Source organism: Temnothorax nylanderi, unplaced genomic scaffold (genome assembly GCF_030848795.1).
Source record: "Temnothorax nylanderi isolate EJ_2023f unplaced genomic scaffold, tnyl_v1.0 TNYL_tig0980_pilon, whole genome shotgun sequence".
Taxonomy (NCBI): Eukaryota; Metazoa; Arthropoda; class Insecta; order Hymenoptera; family Formicidae; genus Temnothorax; species Temnothorax nylanderi.
In genome coordinates this window covers 25,583-40,599 of record NW_027250042.1, presented here as the reverse complement: position 1 = coordinate 40,599, position 15,017 = coordinate 25,583, and the positions used below count along the sequence as shown (strand labels likewise).

The following is a 15,017-nucleotide window of genomic DNA, read 5'->3' as shown; positions in this document are numbered from 1 at the left end:
GGCCGGTATTCATAGTCGGTTCTTATATTTTAGACCATCTTAAGTACAATCTTAAGATGTCATTAACCAATCACAGAGCCGTATTAGCATCTTAAGATGTTAGGGCAAAGCACATAACATGGCGTAGCGATATACGACGGTCGTAGTCCTCGACCTGACAAATCAAGATACGCCAAAGCTTGTGCGTTACTTACGTCCACGACTACGATTGTCACATGTGCTTTGGCCCTTACTTAAGACGGTCTTGAAATAAGATCTGATTATGAATACCGGCCTTAGAAAAATAAAAAATTATCAAATTTAGTAATTTCTGTCGGCTAGTTTCATAGAGGTGACGGTGGCGGTGGCGGCGGCGGTGGCGGTGGCGGTGGCGGTGGCGGCGGTGACGGTGGCGGCGGTGGCGGCGGCGGTGGCGGTGGCGGTGGCGGTGGCGGTGGCGGTGGTTTTGCGTGTTTACCGTTCCTGTAGTGAGTGTCACGCAATTGAAAGCCTTCTCTCTCTCCTTCTGCGATTCTTCGGTGGTCGTAATCGGTTTACCGCGGGAAAAACGATGTCGGGATACCGTAAGGTAAACTATTATGAATTGTGTCGACTGTGTACCAGCAGTGAGGGTAACAAGATGAATATTTTTCGCGATGAAGGACGCAGACGACAATTGCAAACGAAAATACAGACGTATCTACCGATACAGGTGAGCATTCATGCTCAACTCGCGACACAAGCTATTTTCAATCCTTTTGTAATAATGCGGTCACTTAACCCTATTTGTCAATTCGACTTGTCATGAGCAAGACAAAAATAAAAAAAATGTCTGAAAAATCTATAAAGAATATTTGTGTCAGATGTATATTAAGACTCTAAAGAATATACTCTGACACTTGGCGAGAATACTTTTGAAAATCTATGAGAACAATAAATAACATATTTTTTAATCATGAGACCGCATTGTTAATATTTGAAATACGATTATGTTATTATATTCTTATTTTTCATGACAACATTATACGTTCGTTTATTTATATGTATGTATCATGAAAAGAATGGTTAAAGGAAGTTTTGTTAAGATTTAGGATAATAAGCATAGATTATGATATTATGATATATATCTGCCTAGTCGATACAAAGCATCAGTTACATTACACCTATGTTATAATCTTACACTCAACAATGTAAATGTACATGCACACAGTACACAGTATGTATGTACATACATACAATGTACATACAATGTATACAGTAATAACATATGTTATATATTACGTTAATGTTGTGTACAAAATTATAATATAGATGTAATGTAACTGATATGCTTTGTGTTGACTGAGTGTACATACATTTGTATTACATCTGTATATGTTTCCTGTAGTGGATATAACAAAATAGAAGTTTAACAGGTTTACGAAAATAACTTAAAATAAAGCAGATACTTCTAATTTATTTTTATCTTGTTACTAATATTTAAGTCTTAGAAGATTTATAAGGTTTTTATTTTTTATGTAGAATATAGAATATAGAAACAATCAATATAAACAGGTCAACATATATATAGGATAGGTTATAGTATATCCTTAAGATCAAATCATAAATTTTATATAGACTTTTACTATTACTGACACAACTTTTACATCTTTTTCTAGAACATTAAAATATTGTTTACATTTATACTATTTAGATTCAGAAATTTAACTTTCTTTGTTATTGATTCAGTCTATTTTAACATATTGAAAAAGAAATATATATATATATTTTTATACAAGTTATCAAAATAATATAAACTGTAACTATTTAACAGATTTATTTATTTATTTATTCATTCATTTCTGGCACATGATTGATATATATGACAATAAATTAATATTTAATTTTATGATCTAATTGTCATAAAAGAAGAATTAAAATAGAATAAATTACCACATATTAAAATAAATAAATTTTAAATTATAATTATTTGTATTTCTTAAAGGTTATGGAGGAGGATTCATTACCAAAAATTGTATGCCACGAATGTGTCAAGAAGCTAGAGAGTTTTATAGAGTTCCGAGAAACTGTGGTCAATGCTGAGGGTATGTTGGAGTCTTATTTTACCTCGCTTCGTTTTTCTGAGGAATTTCTGAAAGAAGGAAAAGTTTATGTAAAGAATATCGAAAAGGAAAGACCGTCCACACCAGAGGATGATGTTCTAAAGTCAATGGATAAAGTGCCAACACCAGTGGGAGGCCAAATAATGAATAATCAACAATTAGCAGATCAAACACAGCATCAACAACCTGTTGTAGTTAGCAATATAAATACTTCTAATATACAAATTATCAGTGGTGTGCAAGCAAGGGTACAGCAATACAAATGTGCTATGCAGGTTTGCAATTAATAAATAATACTTTTATATTAAGTATAACAACGTTTTTGTTAAATATATTCTACATATATTTATTAGTTTATTTATTTGCATCAAAAGTAATCCAATATTTTTTTGGGTTCAGATGCAACCAGGCGGTATGGCAGCGGCTGTCGTTGAAGCTACAGCAGAGACTCATTACAGTTACCAACAACAAACTTCTCAAGTATCATCGCATCAATCAAATGAAGCGCAAAATCAAATCAGTGACCAGCAAAATCAATCTCCCGCAATTCAGCAGCAAACTCAGAGCCAAATACAGAATCACAGCCAAATAAATCAGCAAGCACAATCCCAAAGAGCAATTTCTCAACAATTGAGTCAATCAGCACAATTATCTCAACAACAGAATCAAAGCCAAGTCAGTCAACAGGTACAAGGACAATCACAGATATCACAGCAGCTTCAACAATTACAAAGGCAACAACGTGAATTTGAAAAGCAGCATAGACAACTTCAACTTGAAAAACAGCAAGTACAAATTATAACACAGCAAGAATTTTCAGTAAAACAAGAGACGCCAGTTGTACATCAAAATAATAATATAGTTCTCAAAACTGAAACGGATATGGAACCGAATCAACAAATCATACAAAAAATACAATCCGAGGCCCAAAAAGATGAATCTCCTAACCCAAATGTACAAACTTATACTACAGTACAAGCAACGCCAGAAGTATTTTTAAATTTGGGTTTCAAAGAGAATCCATTAATGACAGTTCGAAATGACAAAGATTTTAAAGAATTTGCAAAAACATCATCTGATGACGGAATCTCTCGTAATTCAATCGAACAGATCAGAGAATTTCTGAGGCTTAGGTCAGGATCAGAGCCAACATCTTTAATCACTGTGAATCCTCAAGGACAAGCTGCAAGGAATGCTATTTGCCGTGACTGTGGTAAAAACTTTCCTTCATTCAACCAAATGAGCAATCATAATTGTAATGTTGAGACACTTATGAGTGAACCATCGAATACTGGAAGTAAAGATGATCCTTTGCAAACTAATGTTAATGCCTTCAGTTGTGACATTTGTAGTAAGCCATTCAAACGAAAAGAACATCTCTTTCAACATCGAAAATTACATACCGGTGAGCGACCGTATGTGTGTACGACATGTGCAAAAGCTTTCAGTCGTAAGGAACACTTGGTTAGACATTCAGTATCTCATACCGGACAGAAAATGCACGAATGTGAATTGTGTGGCAAAAGTTTTTCACGTAAGGATAATCTACATAAACATAGAAAAACGCATGGTGTATCTGGTCCTTACATTTGCGAAACTTGTGGGAAGTCATTTGTTGTAAAACATTATTACGTGATGCATTTAACTACTCATGCAGTCACTGTCATGGATGGTATAAATTGCCCAGATCCATTGCCATATAAATGCGATATATGCCATAAAGCGTTTTCAGTAAAACAATATCTTACTACACATAGACTTAGACACAGATCAAAAAATAATAATAATTCTGCACAAAATAGTTTAAACGTGCAACAATCAAATGCCACGAATAATGTGAATGTAGTGACAAATAACGTTAGCAGTACTGGAAATTTAAATAATGGACAATCTAGCAATGAGTCAACTGTTGAAATGCAAAGCGTTATTGAACAGAACGAACAAGCTAACGGATCATTTGCTAACGCTCAGTATCATACTAATATGCAAGAATTTCAATGAGATAAGGAAAAGCGTGTCTATTACGTTCTCTTGCCAAATGGTAACAATCATAAGATCGTGGTTGTATAAGCAAGAGAAACTTTATGACGCGCTAAAATATTTTTTTATATGGTTTTGTTCTTGAACGAATGTGGTGTTTGTATTTTAATACTACAGGATGAGAATCAAAGTGGTTTTGACAACTTAGATATTTTGATGTATACACATCGGACAGAGAGTAGATCTGTTGAATACTTTAAGAGTTCGCTGGGCTTGACAATGTAAATATATTTTGCCAACAAAACATTAGCTATATGGAATGCATATTGTAGTTTTTAAATGAATGCTTATTCATATCCAATATTTCAAAAATATATGTTATTAATACTTGTATATAATACCCATGTATACAGGTATATTAATACTTATATGCAGCATTCTGTATACGAGTACATTCAACTTCAATACAGTAAAAGAATAGAAAATAATTCTGCAAAATGCAATATGTCTACATTATACATCAAAATCACAAATTGGTTTGAACTTATGAATCTTGTTAATGTAACAAGATTATTGTAATTCAATTCATGAGTAACATATAATGAAGTAAATTAAGATTTATATTTATTGATGTATTTATATGAATATAACGGACTAATACACAGATATTAAGTAATAAAAATTTTAACATCAAAATAAAATCGAAATGTATAAGAATTTGAAAAAAGTTTATCTCCAAGACTGTATCTCTTTTACAAATTTTTCAATAACAAACTGCTTGTTTACAGTTGCATTTTTCTGTACTTATTGTACTGTATATGAAATAGAATGTATATATTTTTATGCTTTGAAAAAAAAAGAAAAGAAATATATCTAGAAAATTTAATTAAAGTAAATACACAAAATTTCGTAACAATTTGAAGGTAATAATATCTGAAACGTCGAAAAAAGTAAAATTTTACCATTTCTGATCAACGATTAATAAAGTAATATTTTTGATATCGTATTAGTTTAATATGGATCATCAATTTCATCAGCACAATTTTATATATGACACTCAAACTGAATTGCGATTTTGATGTCTAGCATTGGCGTTTTAGAAATTAAGTTTTAATATTCTTTTGTGATACCCACATACAGGGTGTCTCAGGTTTTTCCATACAAAGTTTAGTATTATGTTGTATGAGCAAAAGAAAAAAATTTATATAAACATAGGTCTCAAAATGCTTTATTAGAAAGTCACAGTAAAAGTTTAGAATTTTGTATTGAAGAAATAATAATGGTCTTGTCATAGATAAGTGACACGTATACATAAGTGATATGCCGTTCGATGATATTTATCTTCTCTTCTTCTAGCTGTACTTAGGGTCCGAACAGACGAGACACTTTGTAGCGCTTCTCTATAGGTTTACAATGTGTCTCGTATGTCCGTGCCCTTTGAAATAGTTGAAGATGATCATAAAACCTTGTATAAATATTAGAGCAGTACCTTGCATTATCCCAAAATGCCGTGAGTTTTCACAAACGAAGAATATTTGGATAGTCATTTGGTATTCGGTTTATGTGCAGGGAATGCAAGGACTTCTGTTAGACAATATCAATAAAGATTCTTTAACAGAAAAATGCCGTATCACACAGTCTTTATCAATGTTCATTTGCAATTACGCTTGGGTTTAAATTCCTGGGGTGATAAATTTTTAATATATCGATGTATAGCTTGTATTGATATTGGCAGATGATACTTTGAAATGTAAACTTAAGTGAAATTTAAGTATAGAATATAGAGTATAGAATATACGAACACCAACACCTTGTTACGGCTCAACGCTCCATTTTTCTTCGATTGGTTTAAGTGAAATTGTTTCTTACACATTTATATCGTACTTTTGCTATAACTTTCTAATATAACATTTTGGGACCTATATTTTTATATAACATTTTTTTTCTTATTTCTGCTCATAGAACATAAAAGCCTGAGACATCCTATATATTCGAGAACATGATCATATTGTTATGGTCGTGAGATTGTTTCAGTTTCTGACAAAATTGTCATAGATGCTTTATTTATGACATATAAAGAACTTTTGATCTGAAAAACTAAGATTTAAATAATATTAGCTAACTTATGATACGTTATATGTTCAATTTTTCAAGCATATATATTGTTATGTGTAAAAGTTCTTGATTAAAACTGCTGTGTATGAAGCCTATATCTGTTAGATTACAGTAATTGCAACAATCTCTGACTATTTAAAAAAAATTTTTTTTAGAAATATAATTTTAGAGATATGATTTTTTTGTATACTTACAATTAGTATATAAAGTAAAAAGTCAGACCAAAGAAATTTATGTTATGTTTATATATAGGGGAGACCGGGGGGGGGGGGGCAAACTCGACACGATTTTTTCAAACGCAATTTTCAACAATTAATTAAAATTTTCAAGCAAATTTAATGGTACACATTTAAAGAGTGTTCCTTCAGGTACAAAATTGCTTAAGGAAGTTTTGCTGTACGTCGCTTAGTTTTGCCCCCAGGAAAGGAAAAATGACGTAAAGACAAATTTTTAAATTGAAAAATGCCGGGGCAAACTCGACACTTTGCCTGATCGACACAATTTGATCTGGAACTAATTTTTTATTATCTGAAACTAAACATACATTGTTTATCGTGTATTTAGAAAGTACAAAAATTTCGAATTAAGTAAAACAATCATTGGAAATAATGAGAACAAAAATTGTTAAACATTCAATTATTTTCATCTAAACTCATGTCTGAAAAACAATTTATACAAGTAAATTCGCGATTAGATGTGCGCACACATTTGTCATAGGCCATATAGCTGCATGACAAGCATTGTTTGTTATTGGGAGCCGATAAAACGGCATGGTGTCGACTTTGCCCTGAACGTCGTTTTTCACTTTTGTCACTCCAAAAATATAAAAATTTTGAAAATATGCAAAAACTATTATCGGATTCGTATAAAGCATCGAATTTCCCATCAAAATCATTTACCGGTAGATTCGCAAGAGTAAAGCTCGATGAAAGAGTAGAAATTTTCGAGAGATCAGAAAAACTACTTTTTACTATCAAAAACGCTTATATCGCTCTAAAAATTACACCATAACTCAGAATGTCACCAAATTTCGTTGATAATACTGGCACATAAAGACGCATTTACAGTAGGAAAGGCAAGTTTCTACGATAGATTTAAATTGGTAAAAAGCCTAGTGTCAAGTTTGCCCCGGTCCGGTCGGAGGGGAATAGATTTTGAGCCCGCGCAAAGCGCGGGCGAAAAATCTAGTACATATATATATACATATAGGGTGTCCCTGAACTCAGTACCAAAACTGGTACAGCGACTGTAAAATATGAAAACAAGTCGAAAATGTCTAATAAACATATGTTCGAATCCGAACGTTTTCGGATTAGGGTATTGAAGTTGCTTTCGTAAGAAAATTGAAGTAAATAAGTAAATTGAAGTAAATGTTGTTTAAGGGGAGAGCCTCATGTAACCAGTCAAAAAAATTGAAAAAATTTTTATTGCATAAATCAGTATAATATCTCTAGAATATGTTCCCAAAGTTCCAGAGCAAAATTCGAACTTGAAATAGGCGATTTTATACCTGAGCGTTACGCAAGTAAAGCGTGCGCTCCGAGAACTTGAAACTTTAAACGCGTTTTTCTCAAAACCATGTTTTTCAAATTGGTGTGCAAGATTACTCATAAACTATTCAACCAATCGACTTGCTTTTTGGCATGCATGCAGATAACTAAATACCATTGTATGTAAACCTCCTTGTTTAGTCATTTTATCAAATAAAATAATTTTTACTGCATAATTAAAGCCAAAATTTTTCCGTAAAAATCGAATTTTTTTTTAGTCCTGTTATTTTTTCAGTTTTGCATTTTTTACTGAACAAAAAGGTTTACCGACAATGGTAACTTATAATAAAAGTAAAAAAATTTTGTATTTTTGTTTCAATGATGAATTGCAGGCGCAATGCTGCACACCAATTGTGAAGTCCGGCGCCGCGGCCTTTGAGAATAGGCTTTGTTGCTACTTATAAATAAAGAATTTTGCAATGAAAAAATATTTTTTTACATCTACAAATGTTGCTAAAACCATTACCCAAGTTTCAATAAGTTTCATTTTAATGTCTCTTTAAAAAAAATTCCACAAAATTGCCTTGTTTTCAGCGTTTTACATGAGGCTCCTCCCTTAATGTTCTTTAATCTTGTTAAACTTTTACAAAAGCGAAGGCCGAACTTCCTCGATGTCGATAATGTCAACATTTCTATTCCTGTTTTTTCTATATCTGTCCTTGTTTAACTATAGTAATTTGTCCTTGTTCGATCGCTGCGCCATCTTTCGCTACACGCAATACTGCTTATCCTATCAACCTGCATGTGCTTTTGCACAAAATAGTAGCGAAAGCTCAAACTTTTTTGTTACGTTTTTAATTTTAGTTTTTCATGTACGGTATTCTTTGTTTACATTATACGAATGGCGCGTGTATCTTATTTTGTATGTATATACAAACTGTACAACTCCTGTATTAAGCAAACGTTTACGGTAGGTGACAGCTCAAAAATATATTTTTTTAATTTTTTCCGATTTTTGTCTTGAAATCAACACTCGCGCGATGTGTTTTCGTGCATATTTCAATTGTGTACAAATTGTTTTAAGTTCTGTGCAGTCTACTCAAAGTTGGAGCTCTCTCTGCAATTGTCGGTAATTTGGGTCAGTTTAGGATCTCCTTAACATCCACTCCTGGACATAGGCCTCTTCCATTTCCATTTCATGGTAATTGAAGGTTTTTGGCATTAAAACGCCACGCTTGCCAGACGTGTTGGCGAGTACCTGTGCTAACTAAAAGTCACCACGCTTATCGAGCGGGTTGGTGACTTTTTCCTGAGGTACATCATAGCGGTCACGGCTATGAGTGGACCAACTGCTTAACGTCTCTTTCTGAAAGACGGAGCCCAGTTTTCCCATCTAGAGGTTACCTCTATCCGTCAGATAGGGGTGCGGCATTTTTACTGAGAAATTCTCAGTGGCCTAGCGGGATTCGAATTCGGTTCTCCGGATTACGAATCTGGCGCTCTACCCACTAGACCAGCCGTCACCATTAAATAACTACACTTTTTAGCACGAATTAATAAAAAATACACTTTCTAGCACGAATTAATAAATTGTTTCAAGCTTTTTGAAAAATATATGTTTAGAGTTTTGCGGATGAGACATCAGCAGCATTAAGTGTCAATTATTATAGTTATTATATGTCTGAATCATGGAGGAATTTTTGAGCACCTTTTGTAAAGCTTGAAATAGAATAAAGAACATTAAACAAAATTTATTTCAATTTATATATGTTATCTTACGAAAGCAACTTCAATACCTTATAACTTCCATTTGGATTCGGACATACGTTTTTTTGTTTCCCGGAGGAAAAATGTCTCGCGCATCTCCGGGGGCCGGCCACACCGGAGTATGTGGGGCTTGCACCCACCAAAACTCCTCTCCCTAAACACAGCACAGGGGAACTATAGTCACGACACACGGATATACGACGAGGCACTACATCACGTGTCGAACATATGTTTATTAGACATTTTCGACTTGTTTTTATGTGCTAGAGCTGTTTTACCAGTTTTAGCACTAAGGGCCGGTTGTTCCAACCTATTGGTAAACTAACTAATAGTTAAATCATAAGTCTATCCTTGTTTAATTTGAAGGAAAAACAAAAACACATATATGATTTAACTATTAGTTAGTTTACCAACAGGTTGAAACAATCGGCCCTAAGTGTAGGAATATCCTGTATATAAAGGGTGAACCGTTTATAATCTCAATGACAAATATCTCATAAAATATGCATCCAAATATGAAAAAATGATTTAGACAAAACTTGTTTGAAATTAAAGGAGACATAAGATGGCATTATTCGTTTCATCATAGATGGCTCTAATATAGGTCAAACAAAGATGAACTTTATTATTTTAAATAGAAACCCGCATTTTTCATTGCATTATCTTTTTCTGCTAATTAAATTGAACAACTTTTGTCCGAAACATTTTTTTATTTGCCTAATACTTTATAAGATATTCAAGGAAAACTTGGCAACTTTTTCAATATTCAGCATATAATATCTCAATAATTGTTTGCCAGAGAGAAAAGTGGTACAGGACTCTGTGACTTAATTTAGTCTGAAGAATATGCTGTTGCAGTAGTACCCCAACTTTTTTATTACTTGTATATACACGAAAGCTTCAAGGTGTATACACAAGTGTTTAAAAAAGTTAGGGTACTATTGCAACAGCATATTCTTCAGACCAAATTAAGTCAAAGAGTCTTGTACCACTTTTTTTTGTGGCAAACAATTATTGAGATATTACATGCTATTATTGAGATATTATATGCTAAATATTGAAAAAGTTGCTAAGTTTTCCTTGAATATCTTATTAAGTATTAGGCAAATAAAAAATGTTTCGGACAAAAGTTGTTCTATTTAATTAGCAGAAAAAGATGATACAATGAAAAATAGGGGTTTTTATTTAAAATAATAAAGTTGATCTTTGTTTGACCTATATTAGAGCCATCTATGATGAAACGAATAGTAGGGTTGTGTGGGGTGATGTGCAACACTTTTTTTTTGTTGCTCGGAAAACATATCCAAAAATCAAATTCTTGAATATATCATGGCTGTATAATGTAGAGGAAAGAAAATACTAAAATTCTGCGTGATTAGATTTTCAAAATTTTAAATTTTTCCTAAAAATTTTTCGAGTTTTCAAAAACGTCTGTTTTAGCATTTTCAAATTTTCTTGGGGTGATGTGCAACACAGGTAAAATTAAGGTAAAAAATGCATGAATATCGACATCAATCGACTTAAATGTTAAATTTGGGCTTCTTAAATACAAATTAATCGAAATCTGGTGAACAAAAAATTTCACTGTGTTGTAATCGACCTGAAAAAAAAAAAAATCATTTTTTATTTGATTTCTTATTTATTTATCGCTTAAAAATTAATATAATGAAAGGAAAAACGCAAAAAACTTTATTTTTCATCATCTGAATCGCAGTTGTCACAAGTAAAATAGTTGCGACCTTGCATGTCGACACATTTCAGATCATGTTGCACATCACCCCAAACACGCTATTTTGCGCGGACTGGCGTGACACCAACACAATGTAAGGAAATCACAAAATCGCTTTGGATTATCAAAAGCACTTGAAAAACTAACAATATAAAAATATTTACCTATAAGATGACTAAAACCAATTCACGAAATCACTATAAATGTGAAAAGCAAAAAATACATTCAGCTCGAGAAATTTAACTCGCTTTTCGTACAGCAAACCAGGGTGCGTGCTATCTCGCGAGTTATTTATCTAAAACAAGGTACTGTCGACACAAACACATGGCAGTATGCGGTTCTGTCAAATGTCGACATGCAGACCAGGAATCGGAAACGTTGCACATCACCCCATGTTGCACATCACCCCACACAACCCTACCATCTTGTGTCCCCTTTGATTTCAAACAAGTTTCGTCTAAATCATTTTTTCATAGGATGTACTTATATTTTATGAGATATTTGTCATTAACATTATAAATGATGCACCCTGTATGTACATATACATATATATACATATATATAACGTAATTATATATATACATATATGATTTATTTATATTTAAATAGATTAAAAAGATTATAAATAATGATATAAAAATAAGATGAGATCGAAGGTTTACTAAGATTACTTGGCTAACTCTGTGCTTCGAACAATTGAAGATTTCTTTTGGAGGAGGATATCTATTTGCTCACAATTTTGATTTCCAATGATTTCTAATAATCTCTATTTTATACGAATTAATGGCCAGGGATGGAAAAGTTACTTTTTGAAAATAACTCTTTACCGTTACCATTATTTAAAAAGTAACAATTCGTTACTTTTTCGGTTACTGTTTTAATGCTAAAACGAGATCACAATCTAAAAAATTTACTTTTGTAATATTTTTTGTTAAAATATTAATAAGAGAAATAAAATTTTATATTTTAAAACGCAAGACCACAAATAAAAGAGAGAGGTTTTATAATGCTCAAAATTCATATAAAAAATTTATTTTTATTAAATTTATAAATACAGTCAATACTTTTTGTACTCTTAATTTTATGTGTTTAAAAATTTTAACACGAAAAAGCGCAGCGGCAAGCGCACGGTATCAAAGCCGGTATATTCATAAAGTTTATTCTTATACTAATACGGCTTTGTGATTGGTTTGTGATATCTTAAAACTATTCTTAAGACGATCTTAAATATAGCAACGGACTCTGAATATCGGTCGAAGACTGAAGATTGAATATACGAAAATTATGTTATAAATAGATTCAAAATATAAAAAGTAACGATAAAAGTAACTGTTAAATTTGTTACCGCTACTGAAAAAATGTAACTACGTTTCCGTTACAGTTACAAAAAGAAAAAAGTAACGTCGTTACCAGTTCGTTATAAAAATAAAGTAACTGTACCGGTAACGGCGTTGCGAGTGACGCGTTACTTCCCAACCCTGCTAATGGCCTACAGTATTATGATACACAAATCATAATTTAAGATTCAATTGATTACGTTTGCGTGCAATTGCCTTGCACTTTGCATAGATAAAATTGACTAAAGGGAAATATAACGTGTATAATTATTTTATTAATGTTTGATATATATGTTGATATGTTTTGATATACACACAGGGTGTTCAAAAAAGGTGGTATCAAATTTTAACAGTATGTAGTTAGAGATCCTCTAGGAGAGAGAGGCGCCAACGGGTTATGTGACCAGCCCTCCGTGATTGGCTGGCAATAATATGTAAGGTGGACATTGCAAATTGCGACGCCAGTGTAGAAGAGGTAAGAAGAGGTTAGTAGAGTCTGACCTCTCTTGCGCTCTTTTGTATTGACGTAATCTCTCAATGTCCACCTTACATATTGTTACCAGCCAATCACGGAGGGCTGGTTACATAACCCGTTGACGCCTCTCTCTTCTAGGCTCTCTAGTATCTAGTACTCGTAAATACAAACCAAAAAGTTTTAATAAACAATACTCCAAAAACCATTTATTTCCAAGTTATAAAGCTGTTTCTACAGCATATGTTCGACGTGCCCTCCGTTTATTTCAACACACAATTCGGCACGCTTTCTCATTGAAGATCAAACACGTTAAAAAATTCCAGGTTTATTTCGTATTTGATAGACAAGAGTTTTCAATTTTCTATACCAATTCATCCAACGTGTCAATTGATGTGTACACCACGCTTTTTAAATGTCCCCATAAATAAAAGTCTAAAGCCCGTATTCATATATATTAGTCGATTCTTATATTTAAGACGGTCTTAAATATAAAAACCTTTATGAGGCCACCTTTATGAACCACGGTTGCAGGAATGCAGCGAAAACGAACAGGCCTATGGACTGCTAGTAGCAACTTCAGACTGGTAGCACAGTATATACAGTAGCGCAACTCTCCTGATTTCTTGTTGTCCAAAATGGAGTGCGCATGCGCGAAATAAGTATGTAGCGAATTGCAGCTACAGCAATTATGTTCCGTCGGTTTATGGTAATAAAATGCACTTTTAATGAGGCTACAAGAAAAGGTTTATTAGTATCACTATTGTACAGGAGACTCGTGAATAACGAGTATGACGCAACTAAAACTACACGAGAAGCTAACGCGTAGACGCACCAGTGTGTGTGTGTGTCTGTGTTAGACAAGAGACTGTAGGAGTGGCGCAGCAACGGGAGAGCTCGGCTTCCCTGGATCACGAACTCACTAGATGTGTAGTGGGGAAACTCGACGGTGGCCACATACTCCCTCCCGAGTGTTAACGAAAGGAGAATAATATTGCAAAGTAGTTACGTTGCTTACATGCTAATTAAAGTATAACAATATAATTGAAACGCTGAGCTTACCACTATTAATGCTACGCTAATGCTAGACTTATAGACTAAAGGGTTGACAATAGTATAGGGGAAAACGCTAAAATTACGAATACGAAATGAAAAGAATTATGGCTCTTTATTTAGATTGAATCGTACTCGCTTTTTTGTGCCGGATACGTTTTAATTTGTTTAGACCAAGGTTGGGTAGTGTCTAGTTAAAAAGATAAAAGTTAAGTTAAAAAGTTAAAAAGTTAAATATTTTTAACTTAACTTAGTTACATTTTAGACTTTTAACTTTTAACTTAATTTAGTTACATTTTATCGGTAACTATTAACTTTTAATTTAACTTTCTTGAAGTAAACCATGCCATAAATAAAGGCGTCGCGAGATGCCTGCCTACAACTCTACATTTATAGTATAGGACCTTGATTCTCGAACTCAACTGTGAATTTGTTTACATACGAAACGGCCCAATACTGCGCCAGTACTGGTTGTTGCAGTTCGGGTACTGGCGTAGTACTGGCAACACTACTGGCGCGGTACTGGCGCTAGTACCGGATGATAACTTGGGCCCAATACTGGCAGACAGTACTGGCCCAGCCGTTGTCTACTGGTACTGCCCCAGTATAGGATTTATGATCGGTTTAGTACTGCGCCAATACTGGTTGCCAGGTGCCAGATTTCTGATACAATGCTACGTGCCAGTATCGAGCCAGTATCGAGCCGACACTGATTTCCGATATTCACCCGACATAAAAAAAATTATTTATTTTGAAATTGTATTACTATTTTTTAACTAAATTTGTTTCTTAAGATGCAGTCTATGATTATAAATATTTTCTCGTATTTGAAAAACACACTTACCTTGGTGGAATTCGAACTCGGGACCTCGGGACCTCTGGATCGTGAGCCAACTGCCTTACATGGTAGACTACTTCTTAATTTGATGTAAGTGTTATATACAATCTACATATGTCATAACCAGCGCAAATATATAATTTTTCAAAAATTAT

General features: G+C 33.3%; 1 protein-coding gene across 4 annotated transcripts; it reads left to right on the top strand.

Moving 5' to 3' along the window:
• The first annotated feature begins 424 nt into the window (after positions 1-424).
• LOC139786199 (uncharacterized) lies at positions 425-13,418 on the top strand. Of its 4 annotated transcripts, XM_071725357.1 has the most exons (4): positions 675-691; positions 1,964-2,063; positions 2,138-2,356; positions 2,481-13,418. In XM_071725357.1, exons 2-4 carry the CDS (start codon positions 2,055-2,057, stop codon positions 4,080-4,082), a joined length of 1,830 nt encoding a protein of 609 aa, XP_071581458.1. In that variant the 5' UTR covers positions 675-691; positions 1,964-2,054; the 3' UTR covers positions 4,083-13,418. The 4 variants fall into 4 exon arrangements, with proteins under 4 accessions (XP_071581457.1, XP_071581456.1, XP_071581458.1 ...); XM_071725356.1 differs by lacking the exon at positions 675-691 and adding an exon at positions 425-568 and having other exon boundaries at positions 1,964-2,356; XM_071725355.1 differs by having other exon boundaries at positions 425-691; positions 1,964-2,356.
• Positions 13,419-15,017: the final 1,599 nt, after the last annotated feature.